Source organism: Centropristis striata, chromosome 4, assembly GCF_030273125.1.
Source record: "Centropristis striata isolate RG_2023a ecotype Rhode Island chromosome 4, C.striata_1.0, whole genome shotgun sequence".
Classification (NCBI taxonomy): domain Eukaryota; kingdom Metazoa; phylum Chordata; class Actinopteri; order Perciformes; family Serranidae; genus Centropristis; species Centropristis striata.
Window position 1 is genome coordinate 30539213 of NC_081520.1, and position 21442 is coordinate 30560654.

General features: G+C 38.0%; 1 protein-coding gene across 1 annotated transcript in view; it reads right to left on the bottom strand.

Moving 5' to 3' along the window:
- Positions 1-21442, bottom strand: part of LOC131969800 (rho guanine nucleotide exchange factor 17-like) — an 87048-nt gene that overhangs the window by 25195 nt on the left and 40411 nt on the right. The window contains exon 3 of the mRNA XM_059331008.1: positions 3440-3517. Coding sequence (XP_059186991.1) covers positions 3440-3517 — 78 coding nt within the window. The remainder of the gene's footprint in view (positions 1-3439; positions 3518-21442) is intronic.

Consider the following 21442-nt stretch of genomic DNA (forward strand, 5'->3'; position numbering starts at 1 on the left):
ATCGTTATATTTGTCCAAATAAATGTACCTTTAGTTGTACCAGGCATTAAAATGAACAAAAAATGAGAGAAAACAAGGGAGGTCTTATATTTTTTCCATGACTGTAGATTAGCAAGAACAAACTTAAAAAAATACTGTGACATTAAACTAAATTTATGAAAAAAAAAAGGGAAAATGTATGTTTTTTCTGCCAGGGAACCACGTCGTTTGAGGACTAATCATTAAAGCTCCTTTTAACACAGCGATCTATTAAAGTGAAGGGAAAGTTAGAGATTCAATTCAGTGTCTGATATGGACTCAGACTGATGTGACCTCGAGGCTCCAGAAGCTGTTAAGTCCAGTCAGCTGTGTGCAGCTGACAGCCGACTTCATGACACACTCCATGACTAATCCAATCCGCCGGTTAAAACATTTGTATTGAAGAAAGCTGGAACTAAGAGGGATTGGAGATATTTTTAAAGCAGCAGTTATTCAGCTTCCTGCAACTCATTTATCTCGGAAATACGTTTCATAGGAGCTCAGGAAGTTTATCTCAGGTTGTAATGGAGTCTGTTTTACTTATTATTTAGATGGATTTAGTTTTTGACTAAAGGCAATTTTAGTAACATGACTTCTTTGAGAATGATCTTTTATCAGAAAGTGTTTAGAATAGGCCAAAGTAAGTATCACTGCGATCCTAAAGATGTGATTATAATGGACAACTCTAATGAGTTATTAGTTAGTCAGCTAATTAATTAACTGTGAGAAGGTAGCTCAAGATAAAGTGTTATCTTCTTAAAATAAGCTGCTGTGAAAAGCAGTCCAGTCACTTTGTGATAGAAAGTGTGAATCCAGTGCTCATACTGCAGACTGTCACTCTTCACTCTATAATTCTAGTTATTAATGCACCATTTAAAAAAAAAAAAAACATAATCATAATTTTATCTTCTTATTTATTTGTATAGTTTACAACTTGTGTTGTATGTTTAATATGGAAATGTTGGCCTCTGAAAAGTATGTCATCTATATGACTCAATACTTGGTTGGGGCTGTTTGACTTGAACTACTGGAAATTGACTTTTTCCATAATATTCTAGTTTATTGAGATGCACCTGTAGATTCTATTTATTTCTTTTTTAACGTACCCGTGTACATAATAGTCCTGTCTATTCGGTACCAGATTTGTTGACCTTGTTCTTAGTTGTTATGTTTATTTTTGTGGGTCAAATTTGTTGGTTCACTGCTTGTGAAAGTATTATATATACAATATTATAGTAGTGCTGTTTCTTTCCAGAGTGCAGAGAGGAGAGTGTCAGGTCAGGAAGGTGACAAAAAGAGTGAAAGACAAGCGACTGAATGTGGGTCACCATGCCACACACTGTACAGACTGATGATGTGAGTGTTGTGTAAAAGCGCTGTTGTTAAAGGTCGAGTTCGGTGTCAAATACAGACACACACATCTTACACAATTCAATGGTTTTTTTGTGTGTGTGTGGGCAGATAAACATTTTTCAATTGAGTTTCATCATTCCACCAACAAAAAAACATTTCTTTTTTAGTTTATTATCACACAATTTAACTTTCATTACAAGTTATTAACCTGTTATAGCTCATTAATGTAATATTAATGTAATATTCTCTAAAAGTCCGTCCAATCTGGCAACACTGATTATGTCACACAGTGATTGAAGTCCAATATTTATACTAATATTTACTTCTTTAACTAATGTTTTGGTCTCTAACAAATCCTGAGGGACATATCTGTCTTTTAGCTGCTAAATGGTGCACCAGGTTCTCCTGCTTATTTGTGTGTGTGTGTGTGTGTGTGTGTGTGTGTGTGTGTGTGTGTGAGGCTGATCAAGTAGTGTTCAGTGGTTTCTTAGAGCTTATTTGCTGGAATCAGCTGCCTGTTGTGTCTGGAAATAACACTGATGTGACAGTGAGCCAAAAAGGTCAAGTTACGGGTCATAAAACCAAAACAATAAGCTAAAAGATGCTAAAATGCTAAGTATATCTAAGGGGGACTGCAGTGTTGCTGTCTATTACAGCATGTTTTTTTATTTACATGCAAGCATCTGATCCCTTATTATTACTGCACAACAAAAACATTAGCTCACATTATTAATTCTTTATGTCAGACCTTTTATGTGGTCGTACCTCAGCTGATTACGCAGCATAACAAACACTAAATATACGTAGTATTCACAGGAAACTTCCAAAGTCTCCCCCCAAAAAAAAGAAACTGCAAAGAGTCAGATTTCAACTGTAGAGCGTCTCAGCTGAACCACATCTGACACGCTCCTTCAGGGATCTGCACTCTCACTGCAGTCACCGTGGTAACACTTACTTTCCCTGTGTCGCCATGGGAACACAGCCCAGGATTATTCACTTTGTGGCCACACACACACATGCATGCACGCACACACACGTCAGTGTGCATGTGGGATGTAGGTGCACAATCACACACACATTTCACACAGATGTATACAAGCATACACACACACACACACACTGTTTCGCCCACACAAAGCAAATAGTGACAGTTTATACAATAAGTGGGTAAGGTGAGGTGCGTGTGTGTGAGAGAGAGAGAGAGAGAGAGAGAGAGAGAGAGAGAGAGAGAGAGAGAGAGAGAGAGAGAGAGAGAGAGGAGAGAGAGAGAGAGAGAGAGAGAGAGAGAGAGAGAGAGAGAGAGAGAGAGAGAGAGAGAGAGAGAGAGAGAGAGAGAGAGAGAGAGAGAGAGAGAGAGAGAGAGAGAGAGAGAGAGAGAGAGACAGCTAAGATTTGGGTTAAAGGTTAGTTAGCTGTTACACATGATAGGATATAGGTGAGAGTGTGTGTGTGTGTGTGTGTGTGTGTGTGGGCGGATAATGCTGATGACAGTGGGATGTGATGAGGTTAGCAGATTAGCTTGACAGGATGAATGACAATAAGTGGATTACATAACACCTTTGTTACCTACATTTGTTATTCATGTCCTCAGCAATCTGACAATACACAATGTGTTTGTTTCTGTGTGTGTGTGTGTGTGTGTGTGTGTGTGTGTGTGTGATGGCAAACCGCTCAATAAAAACAGTTTTTGTCTGTCAGTGAATGTTTCTCTCTCATTAGACTGGAGATGTAAGAATATCTGAGCTGAACTGTGTGCGTACCTACAGTCATGGAAAAAATTATTAGACCACCCTTGTTTTCTTCAATTTCTTGTTCATTTTAATGCCTGGTACAACTAAAGGTACATTTTGTTGGACAAATATAATGATAACAACAAAAATAGCTATTATGAGATTAATTTAAGAGCTGATATCTAGACATTTTCCATGGTTTTCTTGATATTAACCAAAATCATTATCAATAAAACCATGGACAATGTCTAGATAAAAAGGGGGAAAAGGGTGGTCTAATAAGTCCAGTGTGTTTGTGTGTGTGTGTGTGTGTGTGTGTGTGTGTGTGTGTTTCTTACCTGAATGAGACTGCGCAGTGACTCGACATATGACTGCTCCGTGTCCAAGAGGGTCATCATCACATGTTTCCTCATGTCCTGTGAAAACAAAAGAAGAAGAAGAAGATGTTAAACAATGTCACTCAGCGAAGAATTTAGAAATGTAGTCTCTGTTTCTGAAGCTTTTTCTCTTGAATCGTTCTTGAAAATGTTATTTTTATTTATTTACAGTTATTTTTGGAATTTGCAGATGGGCCTTTTGCCGTTCTGTCATTTAAAATTTCCAATTATTACCTCTGCATGAACCCTTCCCAACATCAGTCACACACTGCTGTCTCTTGTTTTCAAGCTGTACTTCTCCAACCAAATCCATTAGTGGGCTTTTAGAGCCAGTTTAGACAAAGAGAGAGGGGGTAATATTTGGAGATTAAAGTTCATTTCACAAAATCACAACACGTCTGCTTGCCACGTTTTATGCCTGCAGTGGATCATGTTATCAACTTATACTTTGCAGTCAGATTCAGTAGTAAGGAAATACTTGACTTTTTAACCTACATTGACCCTAATATGCTGTCAAAAATGAGCCTAATCTATACATTTGAAAGAAGAGCTATTCAATTTGGGATGGTGATTGCAAAAAAGCTGATTTTACGTGTGTGCAAAATGGACTCTGTGCCTACATATAGTCTGTGGCTTGCAGAATTGTCAAACACTTTACAACTGGAGAGACTGAGACTCTATAACGAAGTTACGTTACTCTATAACGAACAGTTACTCTATAACGAAGAAGATACGTTTGATAAAACATGGAACCCAGCATTGAATTATCTTAAAAATGTGGGCTCATAGACTGGCTATTATATAAAACCTCACCGTGCAAATGAGTATGTGATTTTGTATATGTCGAATTAATTCATTTTTTGATACTTTTAGATGTTTTTGTTTATAGTATTCATCTTAACTATGACCATGGAATACTCTTGTAATCCAAGATGTGCTGTGTTGTTTGTTATGTGATCTTGTTAGGTGTTCTTTTTTTGTTTTGTTTCTGTTTTTTCTTTCTTTCTTTCTCTCTCCCTTTCCTTTTTTTATTTGTCTCTTGAGCATTAACAAAAATATTTCTATGAGCCAAATCTTCTTGGAGAAGAAAAGTAGAGACCCTGAAAGCAGCAGTGCATCACTTCTTCATGACATCACGATATTAAAACTTCAGCAGCGTGTTTCCTGCCGTCAGCTTCCGTCTAAACTTCTGAATTGCAACTCCATGCCAGTTTTTGTTTGATGATGATAGGCCAAGTATCATCATCATGATCAAATATATTCAGTATAAAAATAAAGAACTAGATGTTCTCCTCATTTTACCTCTTATATATTATATTTGAAACCAGCATTTAAAATTCTTCATTCAGCATGATCGTCGTTTTGAAACTAAAAAATAACATTTTACAAATCAGATATTATGTTGTTTTTTGTTTGGGCTCAAAATGTTGATCCAGGAAGTCAAAGTGAAGTGGGACTGTTAGAAACGATATTTAAATTGTGCGTATGTTGAAAGTGACAATAAAGTAGACTTTGACTTTTTGACTAAACATTTTTTAAGTGGCAGAACGTAAAAGTATTCAAAAATGGGCAAAATGGCCCAAAACTCCAAAGGGTTAAGTTCATTTAATTGCTGATTGAAACATAACTTTTTAATTGACAATGTGCTGCATTATAACTAACATTAATATGAACGAAGAAGACTAGACTGCAGAGATGTTCGGTTTGTTGCACTTTCATAGCTAACAAACACAAACACACATACCAAACAAAGGGACCGGATTAGAGGTCACTGAGGGCAGGAAGTCCACAGAGGCAAAGCATGACTCAGCTGTTCACTCTAACAATGACTCATGATTTATGGATGTGAGTGAATGAGCTGCTCCGACACACAGAGGACAAGCAGCCTGACACATTAACGCAGAGAAGGAAACATAGAGGGAAAGTGAAAGAGACGAAGAAAGACAGATGAGGGAAGAACCAGAGAAAATCTAACATAAAAAGGGGAGGTCTATTTTTTAACTTCTGCAACTTCTGAATAAACACATTTTTATTTAATGTCATATTTTACATATTTTCTGCACAGTGAAAATCAAAATAAGTTGTTGAAATGCAGTTTTACACATTGTTTTTTTTTTTAATGACATGGCAACAAATAAAAAAATAGTGCTCAAATTTTATTTATCCTTCTTTCTTTCTACTTGTAGGTAGCTGCACATGTGTACGTATATATATATGTAGGTATGTAAAAATGGGATAGCCCTGACTATGTCATCATTAAACTAATCTACTCTATTTCTTGCCCTCTTTTTTCTGACATTATTTATTATTTATTATTCTTTATAATCTTATTTACCTTGGTGAATGTTCACATTTTTATATTCAAAACTATGTGAAGAACTCTCTAAAAAAACATACATTTGCAGGAATGCTGCAAGCATGAAGAACATGATACATTAACAAATAAAATATCTATTAAATCCTGCAAAAAATACATACATACAGTCATGGAAAAAAATATTAGACCACCCCACAACAAAAATAGCTGATAAAAGTTTAATTTAAGAGCTGATATCTAGACATTTTCCATGGTTTTCTTGATATTAACCAAAATCATTATCTAGAAAACCATAGAAAATGTCTAGATATCAGCTCTTAGATTAAACTCTGATCAGCTATTTTTGTTGTTATCATTATATTTGTCCAAACAAACCTTTAGTTGTACCAGGCATTAAAATAAAACAAGAAATAAAAAAAAAACAAGGGCTAATAATTTTTTCTATGACTGTACAGCCCTGACTATGTCATTGTTAAATGAATCTACTCAGTGTTATCCATTTCTCTCTTTTTTCTGACCTTGTTAATAATTTCTTTTATGCCTTATTTACCTTGGTGTTTATTAACATTTTTATATTCAAATCATTATAAGTTACTCTCTTAAAAAAGGTTAAATTCGCTGGAATACTTCAAGTATGATATCCATTAAATCCTGCAACAACAAAAAAACCTACATTTATATCTATAAATATATAAAAAGGTGCCAACGGAACTCTTTTCTCTGGTTATAATGTGATGCAGTCTATTCTATGACTTGAGACAGGCTTTGTGTGTGTGTGTGTGTGTGTGTGTGTGTGTGTGTGAGAGAGAGAGAATAACAGGGGGAGTATAAAGATCATGGAACAAGTCAAACATATTATCTCAGGGGTCTCAGGGGAGACTCCCAAAATATTGTGGTACCAAACATAACTTATAAATATCAGATGGAGCCACAGGCAGAACCCTATGGTGCATATGTAACCACACTGTCTCTCACTGTCTTTATACACACACACATTCACACAGAGGCCACAAAAACACACAGGAGTATTTTTTCCCTTCCTCCCCTGCTCCCCTCTGCCAGCACCACTGTGCCCTATAAATAACTGAAACAATAACTTCCCAGAAAGGGCCTGTTTAGCATTTGGCATCTGAAGGGATCCCAGGGGTGCTGCGTGCGGGGTCCCACCCTCCAGAGGGTGAAAGGTGGTGTGTAATGTGTGTCATTGACTGCGTGTGTGAGACAGAGAGTGCAGGGAAATATAATTATGGAGTGGAAAAAGCAGACAGAATAGTTTTTGTTTAGTAGTGAATGTCAGGTTGGAGTTTACATGTGACTCATCTCTTTTCAAATAATTTTCATAACAATAATACCACTGTTTGCTCCGTCACAGTGTGAGTGAGAGATTCAGTCCAAGTCTCCTCTGCCCCGAGACATAAACACAAACACAATGGAGTAGAAGGAATAAATACAGGGCCAAACATGGCTACAGACGGAAACACACAATGCCACAGTAATCATCCATCTATACTCCCAAATTACCCTCCATATAGGGACACTCGTCTATTCAAAATACATTTCGGTTCAGTCCGCTGATCCAGTCAGCAGCAGCCCTGCTGAAGTGTCCTGGATCTTAGCTTCTCATCTGTTATTTAACAAAACTTTTATTGATTTTATTTAATAATTCTGGCTCTTTCTGTGAAAATTTCACACCTGCAAACCAAAACAGACTGTTGTCTGACCAACCGTTGAACAAGTGTCAGAGTCTGTTAATACATATGGAAGTTATGCATCTTTTTGCATCAAGCCACTCCTATCGCCACACACACCTTTACACTCTCGCACACACTCACACTTTATACTCCATGCCATAATCGTGACCCGCTAGAGGGTGGGAAAATTTTTGTGGACCGACAGACCAATTGACTGATAAATCTATTAAATATATCAGAAAAGAATGTAAAATGTCCATCACAATTGGCCCCCCAAGGTCAGATATTCAGACTGCTTGTTTTTCTGACCATTAGCCAAAAACGGCATAAACACTCACTAGCTAGTTCTACGAATTGTGCATCACTTGCAATCACGATCTGCCCCGTTATAAGAACCTATTCACTAACGATAACGCACTAATTATACCACAGCCCATAAAGTTTTGAGACTGCCTCCTTATTACACATGATTGCAGTTATCCAAGTGGCAGAGTATAAATGAGCTAGAGGTTAAAGTGTGGGGTGTGGGTTGTGAGGGGTGAAGCCCTGAATAACTTCCAGTCTAACGTGTACCTGGGCTAAATTTGGGCTGTTTAAAAAAATAAATTGATTGGACTTGGCTCATTTAACCACAAAGACACAGTAAAACAAAAAATCTGCGGCACGCGTTTGGTCCGTCCTCCACACGGCGTCAACACCCACTGGGACGTTTAAAAAGCTGCGTGTCTTGCGTGCGCCTCAGTGTTTACCTTTCGTACGACGGTGTTTACCTTTTGTCCGACAGACGCATAATTCACGTGCGGCTAAGCGTCAAGACTGAAATGGAACACTATGGAGCCGGTGGAGGTTGGTACATTGACTATAATAGCCGTGTATTACTCACGCTCACGCAACGCGATGCGGATGGGCCCGGTGGATTTTGGGGGAAAGTTTGTCTTCAGAGAAGTTTACTGGCCGCGAAAGCCTTGCATATTTTTGTGAATTTGCCCCTCAATATACAAGTATGTAAAATGGAGAAATTATTATGCCATTATTAATTAACCATTGGGTGTAGTGGTTAGCACTCTTTCCTCAAAGCAAGAAGGTCACTGGTTCGACTCCGGCCTGCAGCTCTTCTGTGTAGAGTTAGCATGTTGTCCCCGTGACTGAGTGGGTTCTCTCCTGGTCCTTTGACTTCCCCCCACAGTCCAAAAACATGCAGCTTAAGTTTAAGTGGTGACTCTAAATTGCCCATAGGAGTGAATGAGGGCGTGAATGGTTTTCTGTCTCTATGTGTCTGTGCTTTGATCTCAACGGAGATCCGCTGTTGTGTCTTGTGCATGCATACAGTCTGTACCGCCTCTCACCCAATGTCAGCTGGGATCGTCTCCAGCCAAAGTTTGAACGAATAAGCAGTTAAGGATAATGAATGAATAATTAACTGTTATTATAAATAATAAGTAGCAAATATTCACACCGGAACCAGCAAATGTTTGGTATTTGTTTTTGATGAGTTAAATGAGTGTGACATCAACCGAAGTCTGCAAATTAATTGCCTAATCAACTGACTGAGAAATCTTTTCAGCATTATATATTACAATCAATCAATCACACACTTGTGTCTGCAGATGATAACTTCTTTACAATGATGTCACCAAGCATGGTGCGCAGGTACATTTCTAGGCAGCAACAGTAATACAGTGATGCTGTAACAATGCAGTGTACAGTATATGTAACAGCAGGATTTCCCTAGTAGCACACAGACACACACACACACCTCAGCATGAATGTCTCAAACAAATTAAAACCAATTTACGATGATCACACTGACGAATGCAGATCCACTCTCCCTTTGTCACGACTGCTGCATCATTATTTTTACATCAACCTGACAAAGACAAACAATCGTAATCGACTGTTTTCACAACAACAATATAGGCAGAGCAGGTTCATGCGCACACACACACTTGTGCAAACAGAAGAAGAGATTCGGCAACAGGAAGACGGGGACACACACAAACACACACACATCGGAAAATGGTGAAATAACGCTTGGAATGCTAGTTTCATTTTGCTCGCTGGGTTACCATAGTAACGCCAGCTGAGAGGCTGAATGGTCAGAGGACAGGCCGGTCTCTCACTACAGCAGAGCTCAAGTCAAGACACTCTCAGTCCAGTCTGAGTGAAGCCTCAGACCAGAGACTTTCACTGGATTCTGTGCAATAAAACAACAGTCCCACGCTGTAGCTGCGGCGCTGCGATGACACACGATGAGTCACTGATTGCTGTCTCATTGTTCTCCACTGTCCAACTCATGAGGCTGAGGCTGGGGAATAACTGCTCTAGTCATTATTGTCATTCCTGGAGTCAAACATTTTCACTTTCACAAGATACAGTATATCATTATTTAAACTGCCAGGCCATCAGAGAGGCTGTTCTCTGCTCAGTCTGTGGGATGTTAACAGGATGAACATGTAAACCGCTTCACTTAGAGGACAAAAAAAAAACCCTTACAGTTTTCACCTGTTGAAATAATCAATTTACATTAATCTGCATATCACACATGTACCTCCAAGTTTGACTCTCAATTGTATAAACTTGGTCTCATTACACACAGTACACAGGTGCATCTCAATAAATTAGAATATAATAGAAAAGTTTATTTATGTCAGTAATTAAATTCAAAAAGTGCAAATAACACATTATATAGATCCATTACACACCGAATGAAACATTTCATGTCTTTATTTATTTTATTTCTTCTAGTTATAATGATGATGGCTTATATTAAATTAAGACCTAAAATTCAGTGTCTCAAAGACCAAATTTTAAAAAGTATGTTTATTATGTAAATGTTGGCCTCTGAAAAGTATGTCCATCTATATGACTCAATATTTGGTTGGGGCTGTTTGACTTGAACTACTGGAAATTGACTTTTCCATCATATTCTAATGTATTGAGATTCACCTGTAATACATGCAGTTGCTTACATGTGTTTGTAATCAAGCATGAAAAACTAATATTGCATGCTTATATCTTATTTCCTAGATTAAATACCCTCTTGTTAATCTAAGGAGTAACCCTAAATCCTGAGATCACAGCTTGGCAATTATTTGTAATCAGATAACTTTGATCTGTTTAACCACCCAGATCTCTGGAATGATGTGGCCTGAAGAGCAAGAATGTGCTTGTGTAATTTAATCAGCCCAAAACAGCACCGAGCTTAGATCTGTTTAGAGAGACAGGTCTGTACATCATCTTCTGGTCGTTTGAGGTGGAATTCACACGGTGGCACAAAGAGCATGAGCATGCCATAATTTGTTGGCCGTCTGGTTGTTGTTTTGTCTAATGCTACCTATACATCAGAAGACTTTGAAAAGATTTGGAAAAGACTCCCGGAAAACTATCAGCTCACACCTAAAGACAAGTATTTAGAGTTTTTAGTCAGCCTAGTCTCAGACTGAGATTTTAGACAGACTGTGAATCTTGCAGGGTCACTATTTACAAGACTACAACTAGATTCTTTTAGCACTTTTTCCCATCATGCTCTTAGTACAAACTTACCAAATGGAGGAGCAGCAGCTTTTGGCTCCAGCTGCTCTAGTGTGTGCAGTGGTTTGTGTTAAAAAAAAAAAAAAACAACAACAAAAAGAAGAGGAGAAGACGCCACAAAATGCCCCCTCACAAAGCTGAAAAGGGGTTTCTGTTTTTCTGACATGAAAAGTTGACTTTTTTACAGTAAAAATATATATAAGGAAGAATAAAGGAACATTTAGAAATGAATTCATGATATACATTTATGTCCTATTTAATTATAATGTGTTTAATTGAATAATCACATTTATCAGCTCTATCAAGTTTCATTTAGTTAATCATACATTAATCACTGATTATTTATGACTTATTTATGTATACATTTAGTTATACGTTTTAACTGGGACTCCTTACTGTTCTCTTTTCTAAAAAAAAAAAGCGCCCCCAAAAGTCCAGTTTGCGGTCGTAAATATATGACATCACTATATTTTTATTTAGGACTGAGATTACTAACATTATTGTGATGTTACTTTTTCCTTTCGAAGTGGTTTACTGCCTGGTCTGGAACCGGGGACCTTCCCCCCGCTCATCTATTGGTTGTTGAATGTGTTATGTCACTGCGACTTGAGATAATATCAAACACGTTTGATATGATCCAAACCAAGACTAGGAAAAGACTGATATGAAACAGTGCAGATTACTACCTTAAACTTAACGATGGAGATGACGGGAGCGTGCCGTGACTCCAGTAAAAATCCTCGATTTAAAAGATTTGAAAAGTTAAAGACTTTCAGTTTTTAGTCTGGGACTGTGGAAATCTTTTGGTGTAAGCCCAGCATTAGACACGGTCACAAACATTACTTTGTAGTCAGGATTTTAGTCTGTGGCACCTGAACTATAACACAGAAGGGGATCTGAGAGGAAACCCTCTAGTGTGTGTGTGGACAAGTATGTCCAGTATGTGTGTGTGTCGTACAGCATGTTCTTCTGTGTCCTTCTGTGGTGTCTCAGTAATGGTGCACACACAGGGGGTCCATAAAGCGAGTTATTCCTCACAACTTCAGCCAAACATTACAGCATGACCGTAAAGACAACAGAGACCAGAGTCAGAGAGTGAGCAGCTTCGTCTAATGTCATTCTGTTTAACTGCTTCAGTTGTGGCTTCATGTAGTAAAGGTCATGCGGTGGATCAACTATGTGCTGTTTCTGTCTGTGTATGTGGTCATATGGTACTGGGACAAAAGCAACATAAATCAGTTGTTTTCTTCATTTCTGTGTCATCCATCTCTCAGGGATTATGGCCCTCATTTATCAAACGAGCGTAGAAACGAGCGCAGATCTGAGCGTATATTTGGTCTACGACAGGGTTCACGTGTGATTCATCAAACAAGTGTATCTCTCCAATCACAGCGTTAGAATGATCGTCTGTTGATAAATGTGGCGGCTCGGAACAAGCGTCATTTAAATTCCACACCCTAATATATATAATATATATATAATTTATAAAATATAGTCGATTCAGATGGCTCGCTTCGAGAGTTTACGACACCTAAGGGCACAATATGGTCAAAAAGAGGATTTTTTCCCCCCTAAAGTCAGCGTTATTAGCAAAGTGCACCGTTACAAATAACAACAGGAGGAAATAGACATATTACAGAAATACACAGCGACGGAGGTTTAAAAGTACTTATAGTTATAAGCTCAAAGACGTTCAGTGAATATTTTACATTTGGAGCACAGACTTAAAAGTTTTCACAGCTTTTTGGTTGCAGCCAGGAGGTAAACAATGTTTTAAGGTAAGTTTTAAATCCAAAAGAAGAGGAATTTCTCAGAGGCAGAAAGTGAAACGCTGACGTCCAACAGCTGCAACATTTATTTTTAGTTGTGTTTTAATGATAAATGATGTAGTCAAAACATGCTTTGGTTTGTCACCATTAAAAACAAAACATGGCAGAGTTTTATCAGCTCCAGGCATCGATACAATAGTCTAAGATCAATTCTCAGACTCAGACGTGTGGACTTCACGCTGACTCAAATTTGCGTACACGAGCTGAGCAGATGTGAGATCTGATCGTACCCTCCGCGTTTGATAAACGAGGGCCAGTGTGTTGCCAGTTACTTTGTGTTTGTATAAAACTGTACAAAAGTGTTCCTGTAATTTTGCTTTCTGTAGTTTGACAAGGCCACACTTTTGCATTTCAAGACTGCTTAATGAGATAAACTAAATGCCATTCAAAGTTTTTAACTGTACAGTAATCATTCCAGTTTTTCATCCTGTACCTCTTACAAACAACTTAGCATCTAAAAGTGGTATTTTTCCAATGACGGACTGAAGTTCCCAGTAATTCTGATGTCTAAGTGCCGCAGCTGCTTTCAATTTGGTGCCATTAAATATTTTGAAAGGTCACTTTCTTTTCTCTATGTGACCTTCACCGCTGATAAAAATGACTGGGACACAGCTGTAAAGACTGCAGCTGTATCAATTTGAGCACAAATAATGATTTATTATTTCCAAATGGCAATGTTCCTGCCATTTATAATTTTGTTTGTCTGTCCGTCTGTGAGCAGAATGTCTCAAAAACATGTCATTTTTATTACGCCTCTAACAGGTGCAACAAAAAAGAAAAGTGAAAGAATCAATTCACAGACTGTAAACAGAGAAGAGCTCATATTGGCCAAAATAATCAAATCACCTGTGTGATTTTTGTAATTGTTTTGAAATCTAGAAAATGCAATTATTAGCTCTCTTGTCTAGAGTGAAATGAGATGATGGACACCATGTTTGCGTGCTTAATATAGTCATGGAAAAAAATATTAGAACATTGCTTTCTTGTTCATTTTAATGCCTGGTACAACTGAGGGTACATTTGTTTTGACAAATATAATGATAACAAAAATAGCTCGTCAGAGTTTAATTTAAGAGCTGATATGTAGACATTTTCCATGGTTTTATTGATAATAACCAAAATTATTATCAAGAAAACCATGGAAACTGTCTAGATATCAGCTCTTAAAATGTACCTTTAGTTGTACCAGGCATTAAAATGAACAATAAATAGTAGAAAACAAGGGTGGTCTAATATTTTTTTCCATGACTGTATGTAGCTGGAGCCAATAGCCTGTTAGCTTAGCTTGGGTAACTGGAAGCAGAAGGAAAAAGCTAACCAGGCTCCATCTTAAGGCAACAAAATATGCCTAGCCGCTCATAATGTATGATTTTTACATCTCAATAATATTAAACATTGGAATTGAAATGTTGAAAAGAAATATTAAAATATCCTAGATAAATAAAACATAAATAAATAAACTACAACCAAAATAAATAAAATAGACTTTCAGGCTCGGTTAACAAAAGCATTGAGATAATCATTACCATATCATCATCATATTATTATATTAATAAACTAACATATAAATAGCTGGAATGGCTGCTTGGGAAATACAGTTTTTTTCCGGCATGTCATACTGCCTGTCAAACATTTGCAGCTTTACTTTAAACACAAAAAAAACACAAAAAGTCACGCATGTAAACGACAATATATTGAGTCCAGAAAAAAGGTGGCTTCAGTTCACCAAACCCTACACTGTCTGAGGTCTGAGTTGAAGTTATTTTACTAAAAGCATCAGTGACATAAACGCAGCTCTCTCTTCTCATCTCAGCACTGTCGTCACACCTCTCCACCCCTGCCGCCTTCAACCCTCTCCCCGACGACTGTATCCCCTGGCAACAGCCTGGCGAAAGCAGCAACAGGCAGCAGCCTCTCAGCCCGGAGAGAAAGCATTATTACATATCTCCTTCTCTATGCATTCACAAATTGATTTTCACATCTTCATGTTTGAAGGATCTCAACCTCACCTTTTCCAAACTTCTGCCTTTCAGTGAGGTTATGTAATACGGCCATGCAGATATAAGCTACAGTGTGTGTGGGTGTGTGTGTCTATATACTCCTTAATTGTCATTTGCATGCCACAGACTGCTCTGACCTACTCTATACCGATCAATAGTTCTCTCTCTCTCTCTCTCTCTCTTTCTCTCTCAGACACACTTTATTGATCCTGTTCCCAACTCCTCCATCATCATCACCTCTTCCATTGCTTTCAACTTATCCTCGTCTTTAGTTTTCGGAGATCCTCACAGAGGTGTCGTCGCACATTCACACACTCGCTAAATAAAACAATCGATGTTGAGTTGTGTAATTAGTCCTCTGCTGCTGCCTCAATATTTTCTTTATCAATACCTCCAATAGACAGAGCAGAAGATTTAGTGTTCTGCCCTTAAACTGCGTTATATTCAATCAGAGCTGAAATGATTAGTCAGTGACGTTTTAAGTAATTCTATAAAGCAAACATGGCTAAAATTTTGAGTTGTCTGATGTAAATATTTTCCTACTCTTTTAGAATTTTAAACAAAATATTCTTGGGGTTTTGGACGGTAGATTGATTATGTGGGGTTCTGCAATTATTTTAAGGAAGAAAAAACTGACCTGTATTGGTACTTTTTTTATACCATGTTTAAAACATTATATTTGTTAATTATACATTTTACAGTTGCAAAAGTACCATATACAGTTATGAAAAAAAAAATATTACACCACCTGGTTTTCTCCTTGCTTTCTTGTTCATTTAATGCTATGGTACAACTAAAGGTACATTTGTTTGGACAAATATAATGATAACAACAAAAATGGATTGAATTTTGAATGAATCCAACACAATAGAATTAGTCTGTTTTTAAATGACAGGCACTTCCTGTTAAGTTGTTATTAACTCAACTTGTAACGTAGTTAGATTTAATTAATAATATTGCGTGCAATCTGTTGCCTCAATTTTATTGAGTAGCTATTGTTTATCTTTTTTTACAGTGTAGACATTTTCCATGGTTTTCTTGATAATGATTTTGGTTATTATCAGGAAAACCATGGAAAATGTCTAGATATCAGTTGTTAAATGAAGAAAACAAGGGTGGTCTAATAACTGTTTCCATGACTGTAGATTTACTTGACCCTCCCACATGCAAATACACTTCAATCCTTGGTGTGGATTAACAGGCTGGTTGCTAAGATGTGTTGTGTCTGCATTATATGTGAGTTGTAACGTGTGGATGTAATCCAAATCGTGTCTGTTGATGCTGCTGTCACTCAAGCATATATAACTCAAGATATACAACAATCACGCATTAAAAGCTACCAAAGATACTATATGTAAAGATCATCAGAACAGTGGACAGTAAGTGCAGATGGACTTGTGTGTTGTGACAGTAGGTGTTGGAGATAATAGTGTGATTCACTCAGCTCTAATTCTATTATAGAGAGAGACAGAGAGGAGGAGGAGGAGGAGGAACCCAAGGAAGAAACATTATCCAAGAAGAGAGACATTTTAAAACAAGGACGGAGCTATAATAATGAATGAGATACAGAATAAAAACAGAATAAATTAAAGAAGAATGCAGGAAAGCAGGATTTACAGCAGGAGAAGAATGGGAAGGAGAGGAAGAGAGGGAGAAGAAGAAGGCTGGATGGAGTGAAATCAACACTGACTTTGACAGGAAGGTGATAATGTCCTATAGATATACAGCTAAGGTGCAGGACGAGGACCACACACACACACACACACACACACACACACACACACACACACACACACTGCAACACACACATCTACAACTACAACGAAAACACCTAGTCTACCTCTCCGTTGGGGCTTCCAGCACAGAGTCCATGCCCATTCAAATTCCCGCTGGAGTTCCCATTCCCGTTGTTGTTTCTGAACTGATCCACAGCATCTCTGTCCACCACCATTTCTCCTCCTCCTCCTCCTCCTTCATCTCCTGTGTTCTCTCCATTCTCGTTCATTTCCTCCAGAGCGATGCTGAACTGGGCAAGGGTTCGAACCATCTGCAGCATGCGGAGCGCTCCCTGTGCCCGAACGCACGCTCACTCTGGCACATAGACAAACACCAAACCACCAGAAAACACCTGCAGGGTTTTTATCTGTCCGTTTCTGTCACAGAAACACGTCCTTCATGTCCGCAGAATAACGTCAAAAAAGAAAAGAAAAGACAACACCTGAGGGTCCAAGTAATCACCACCTCTCTTCTTATTCACGGTTCTTTTTATTCCTTCCAGTTGTTTTTCTGTCTTCTCTTCTTCTGGCAACAAACACCTTTGAATTATTCCCAAAGCAAGCTCTCTGCATGCAAACCTTCTGCTCTTCATTAAATTCAGTCCTTTGTGTCAAAGTGTGCGTCTTGTTATGTAGCAGGTAGGCTGCTCGGCTGCGCAGCTCGCGTGTCTCGCAACACATACATACACACACACACACCGTTATGTGAGAGGCAAAGGAGCACACTTCAGCCTGTATGCATGGGTGTCTGGTCTGTTTCTACTGCATGGATGATGTCAGCAAGATCTGAGCGTATGTCGAGGTGTGTGTGGACCACAGGAGAGATAAAAAGTGTGTGTCTGTGTGGGTGTGTGTGAGTGTGTCAGGGCCCTCCCCCCGGAGTGTGTAAAATGAGAGACAGCAGGCAGGGCAGACGCTCACAGCGCTCGGCTCAGCCAGACTCAACCAATCCCTCCATAAATAATCGATTGAGGCATCTGAGGGATGAGAAGGAGGAGGAGGACAGAGCTCTCCATCCATCCATCAGCTTTCTTTAAAATGATATGTCCATCATGAGGACATCTTTGTCACAACAGCACCAATAACTTCATGACAAACACTGTCTAAGTTCCCCTAAAGAGGAAAATAATAGAAATCTGTGTGTTCTGTTTCTACTCAGGCACACTTAGTGGCAGCAGCCCACAGATAACCATGACAACAGTGAGCAAGGGTGTCATTTTAAAGGACCAAATATGTATTTTGCATATTAAAGACATTAAAGGGACACTTTTGTATTCCACATGGACCTTATTTTCCCATGGTTTGTGTCCAAGTGGCAATTTTTTAAATCAGTCCAGTATTGAGCGACAGCTGTGAAAGGGGCTGCATTATAATCCTATTGGTAACTGCACACGTGTGTGTAAGTGTGTGTAATTGTAATGGGTGTCTGAAATCTCATTTTCCACATGATCAAGTTAACATTAAGCACTAAGTTTTCTGTGCCGTTTCCATTGGTGTCTTTCTGTAACAAGTCACCTTTCACAAGATTTCAATGAGTCTTCTTCTTTAGTAAGACCAGATCAAGCAAAACATAAAGAAAAATATTGTATTTCTCTGTAGGGTCTTTTCCATAATGTTGCCAGGCACTCATGACTGCTCGAAGTTTTAAAAATACTGTCCCTTGTAGTCACGATGTTTCAGGTTACAAAATACACAAGTTCTACTTTAACTACTATAATCATGTTCACTGATGATTTTTAGAAGCTTGTTGTTTTTCCAATTTGCAGGGTGATACTACTTTCCATTTTATTTGGAGGAAAAATATTCTATTAACCCCTGTGCACCACAAATGTTAATGTACTACTTGGTGTAAAAAATGTTCACTTCTTAAAAAGTGCTAGAAAAATATGATATATGAATATTTTTTTCCACTTGCAATGCATTAAATCTTTTGACCAACTTCAGTCCTGATAATAACTGTAACATTTACATGCAAGACTCCCGAAGACCCAGCTCTTCAGAGAGCATCTTCTCTCCTAGCACCACACGATAATTCTACTCCTCAAAGAATTGTCACTAGCACTTATTGATGCACTAATAGCTCTTATTGCACTATACCTTGATTGTTTGCTTTTATTCTTCCTGCAAGTCTTTGGATAAAAGCGTTTGCTAAATGACTAAATGTAAATGTAAATGCAAGATAAAAACACTAAATATGAAATATTTTCCATATACTACGTGCAAACTGGAATTTTTCAAGGGGGATTATTAGACCCTTGGATACATCAATAATTGACAACAACATTGATTTAAAGGGACACTCCACTGATTTATACCTTCAGTTCAGTTTACCTGTCATAAGGTGAACTATGTGTGAATGTGAAAACAGTTTTATACCATAGTACGTGGCTCTGGAGGATCCAGGTTGTCAAGGTTTTGGAGACTCAAATCTGCATTACCAACTGGAGATGTGGGGTTTAAAAGGGTCTAATAGAAGACACTGTTTGAAGTGACTGGTTGAAGTATGGGGATGGTGGGAACCAGGATCCAATCATGGAGAATTCTGTCCACAGCCAAAGGTGAGAACCAACTGTCCAAAAACCAAATGTGAACTGTGAAATAGTGGCTAGGACCGAGGCTCATGAACAACCTGCCCGAGGTTCTTTTAAATCTCTTCTTAAAACATGCTCTTATTGGAGAGCCTTTCCTGATTTTACCTGAACTTTTCTGTCTTTTGAAAAGTTCTCTACATTTACATTTACATTTAGTCATTTAGCAGACGCTTTTATCCAAAGCGACTTACAGGAAGAGTAAAAAGCAAACAATCAAGGTATAGTGCAATAAGAGCTATTAGTGCTAGTGACTATAGTCGTATAGCTAGTATATAGTATAGTCATATAGTAGTATAGCTAGTCTCTATAATTAAAGATTAGTATTATATTATTATTATTATTATTATTATAAGAGACATACCATTAGCTGTAAATCCTCCTGTTTCATAAGTATTTATTTTATTCATAAAATAAAAAAGAAACCTTAATGTTTTCATTTGTTGTTGTTATTTTTGCTGTAAATGCAGTCTCAACACTGTTTCGGAACAACCCCTCAATGGAAGACTTTTATTTTGAACTACTACAGATTCCATTAGAATTAATTTATTAGTAGGTGAGCTCAATCTGCTATTGAGAAATATATCAGTGTTGTTGAACTGATGGAAGTGCCTTTATACATTTTTGATCAAAGCTATATTTTCATCATACGGTTGCACACACACGCTATTTGGGTCAGTTTTCCATCTGCATTACCACATAAAGTTAATGATCTAAAAAAATGCAGAACTGCCAGTACAGTCCTTTAACAATTCATACAGTGCGGCACCCATGTTAACACGAGGCAAGCGAGTACACACTCTGTTGTAATACACTCACAGAAAGGAAAAAAAGATCATAAAGATGGCAAAACCGCAATTTTGACAAAAGGGTATAAACACATTTTGTGCATGTGTATGTCAGTGTGTGCAGCTGGGCGGGACACATCGATACAGAGTTTTTCTGAGTGCATAAATCTAAAATGCAGATTTAATGAAAAAGTTTCATGAGTAGAAGACGGCACGATATGTGGGTTTCAGCGAAGTGAGAGAAGCGACAGTAGCTATAAAGTACAGTGCAGCATGTAATATTAACACGAGTAAGAAGCCTTGCGTGAACCAGCTCAATACAGAGAACATCTACACTTTTATAGTTTGATTTAAAAAACAGTCATCCTGTCTGAGTTAAACACGGCATGAGGTGGCTTTTGTCCAGCAATAAACCCAAACACACGTTAGGCTCCTTCTCTCCGACTGAGATCAGATGGTGACCACAGAGAAAGGTCACAAAAGGACATTTAAAGGTCAAGCTCGTAGCAGGAAATTGGCCTTTAATCCTTATTGCCATAGAAACAATAGAGTTTGAAGGTCTGGTGACAGAGATCAGAGATGACAATCTCTCAGGCATGTTCGGATTGGAGCACATTATATGTATATATATATATATATATATATATATATATATATATATATATATATAATTATTCTCTGGACCATATATCTATTTATTTTTCTTACATCTGTTCCTTTACCAACAAATCACCTTTAATACCACATAAAGGCCACTTTATATGGCCCCACAGGAAGTAAGTTAGCATTTTAGCAAAATTCGTAAATACCCACACTTATGAATTTTGGAATATTTAGGTTGCTAACAAACGGCTAAATGAACTACAGTGGTTGTCAGGGAAACGTCATCACACCGGACACCAGTGTTGTAGCCTAGTACTCGAGATCTGTCTTGGTCTCACGAACACTTTTTGAAGGTCTCGGTCTCGTCTTGGAATCGATTGTATTTTTACTTGGTCTTGTCTCTGTCTTGGACAAAGCGGACTCTGGATTTTATTTCAAGACCGGTCAAGACCACAACTGGATTTACTTGTTAATATCATCAATGTGATTTTACATCAATCATATTGCTTCGAGTACAACCAATAACGTGACTCATATCATTTGAAATTGTTGTCACCGTTAATGGCTGTCACCCCTCCGCCTCCTTTCACACACCCCCCCTCTCAAGCTAATGTGAGTGACAGGAGAAGAGGCCATTAGAAGATGTCAGCCAACTCGTCTGTAATAAAATCTGGTTACCTGAACCACAAAGATTTTTTGTGCACAACTACAAAAAAAAGAAAACGTAACTTGTAAATTCTGCAAAGCAGCGCTAACGGAGACAGCTGGGATTGGTCTTGGTCTTGGTCGGTCTTGATTCACTGCGGTCTTGGTATTGACTTGGCCTTGGACCAAGACTTTAA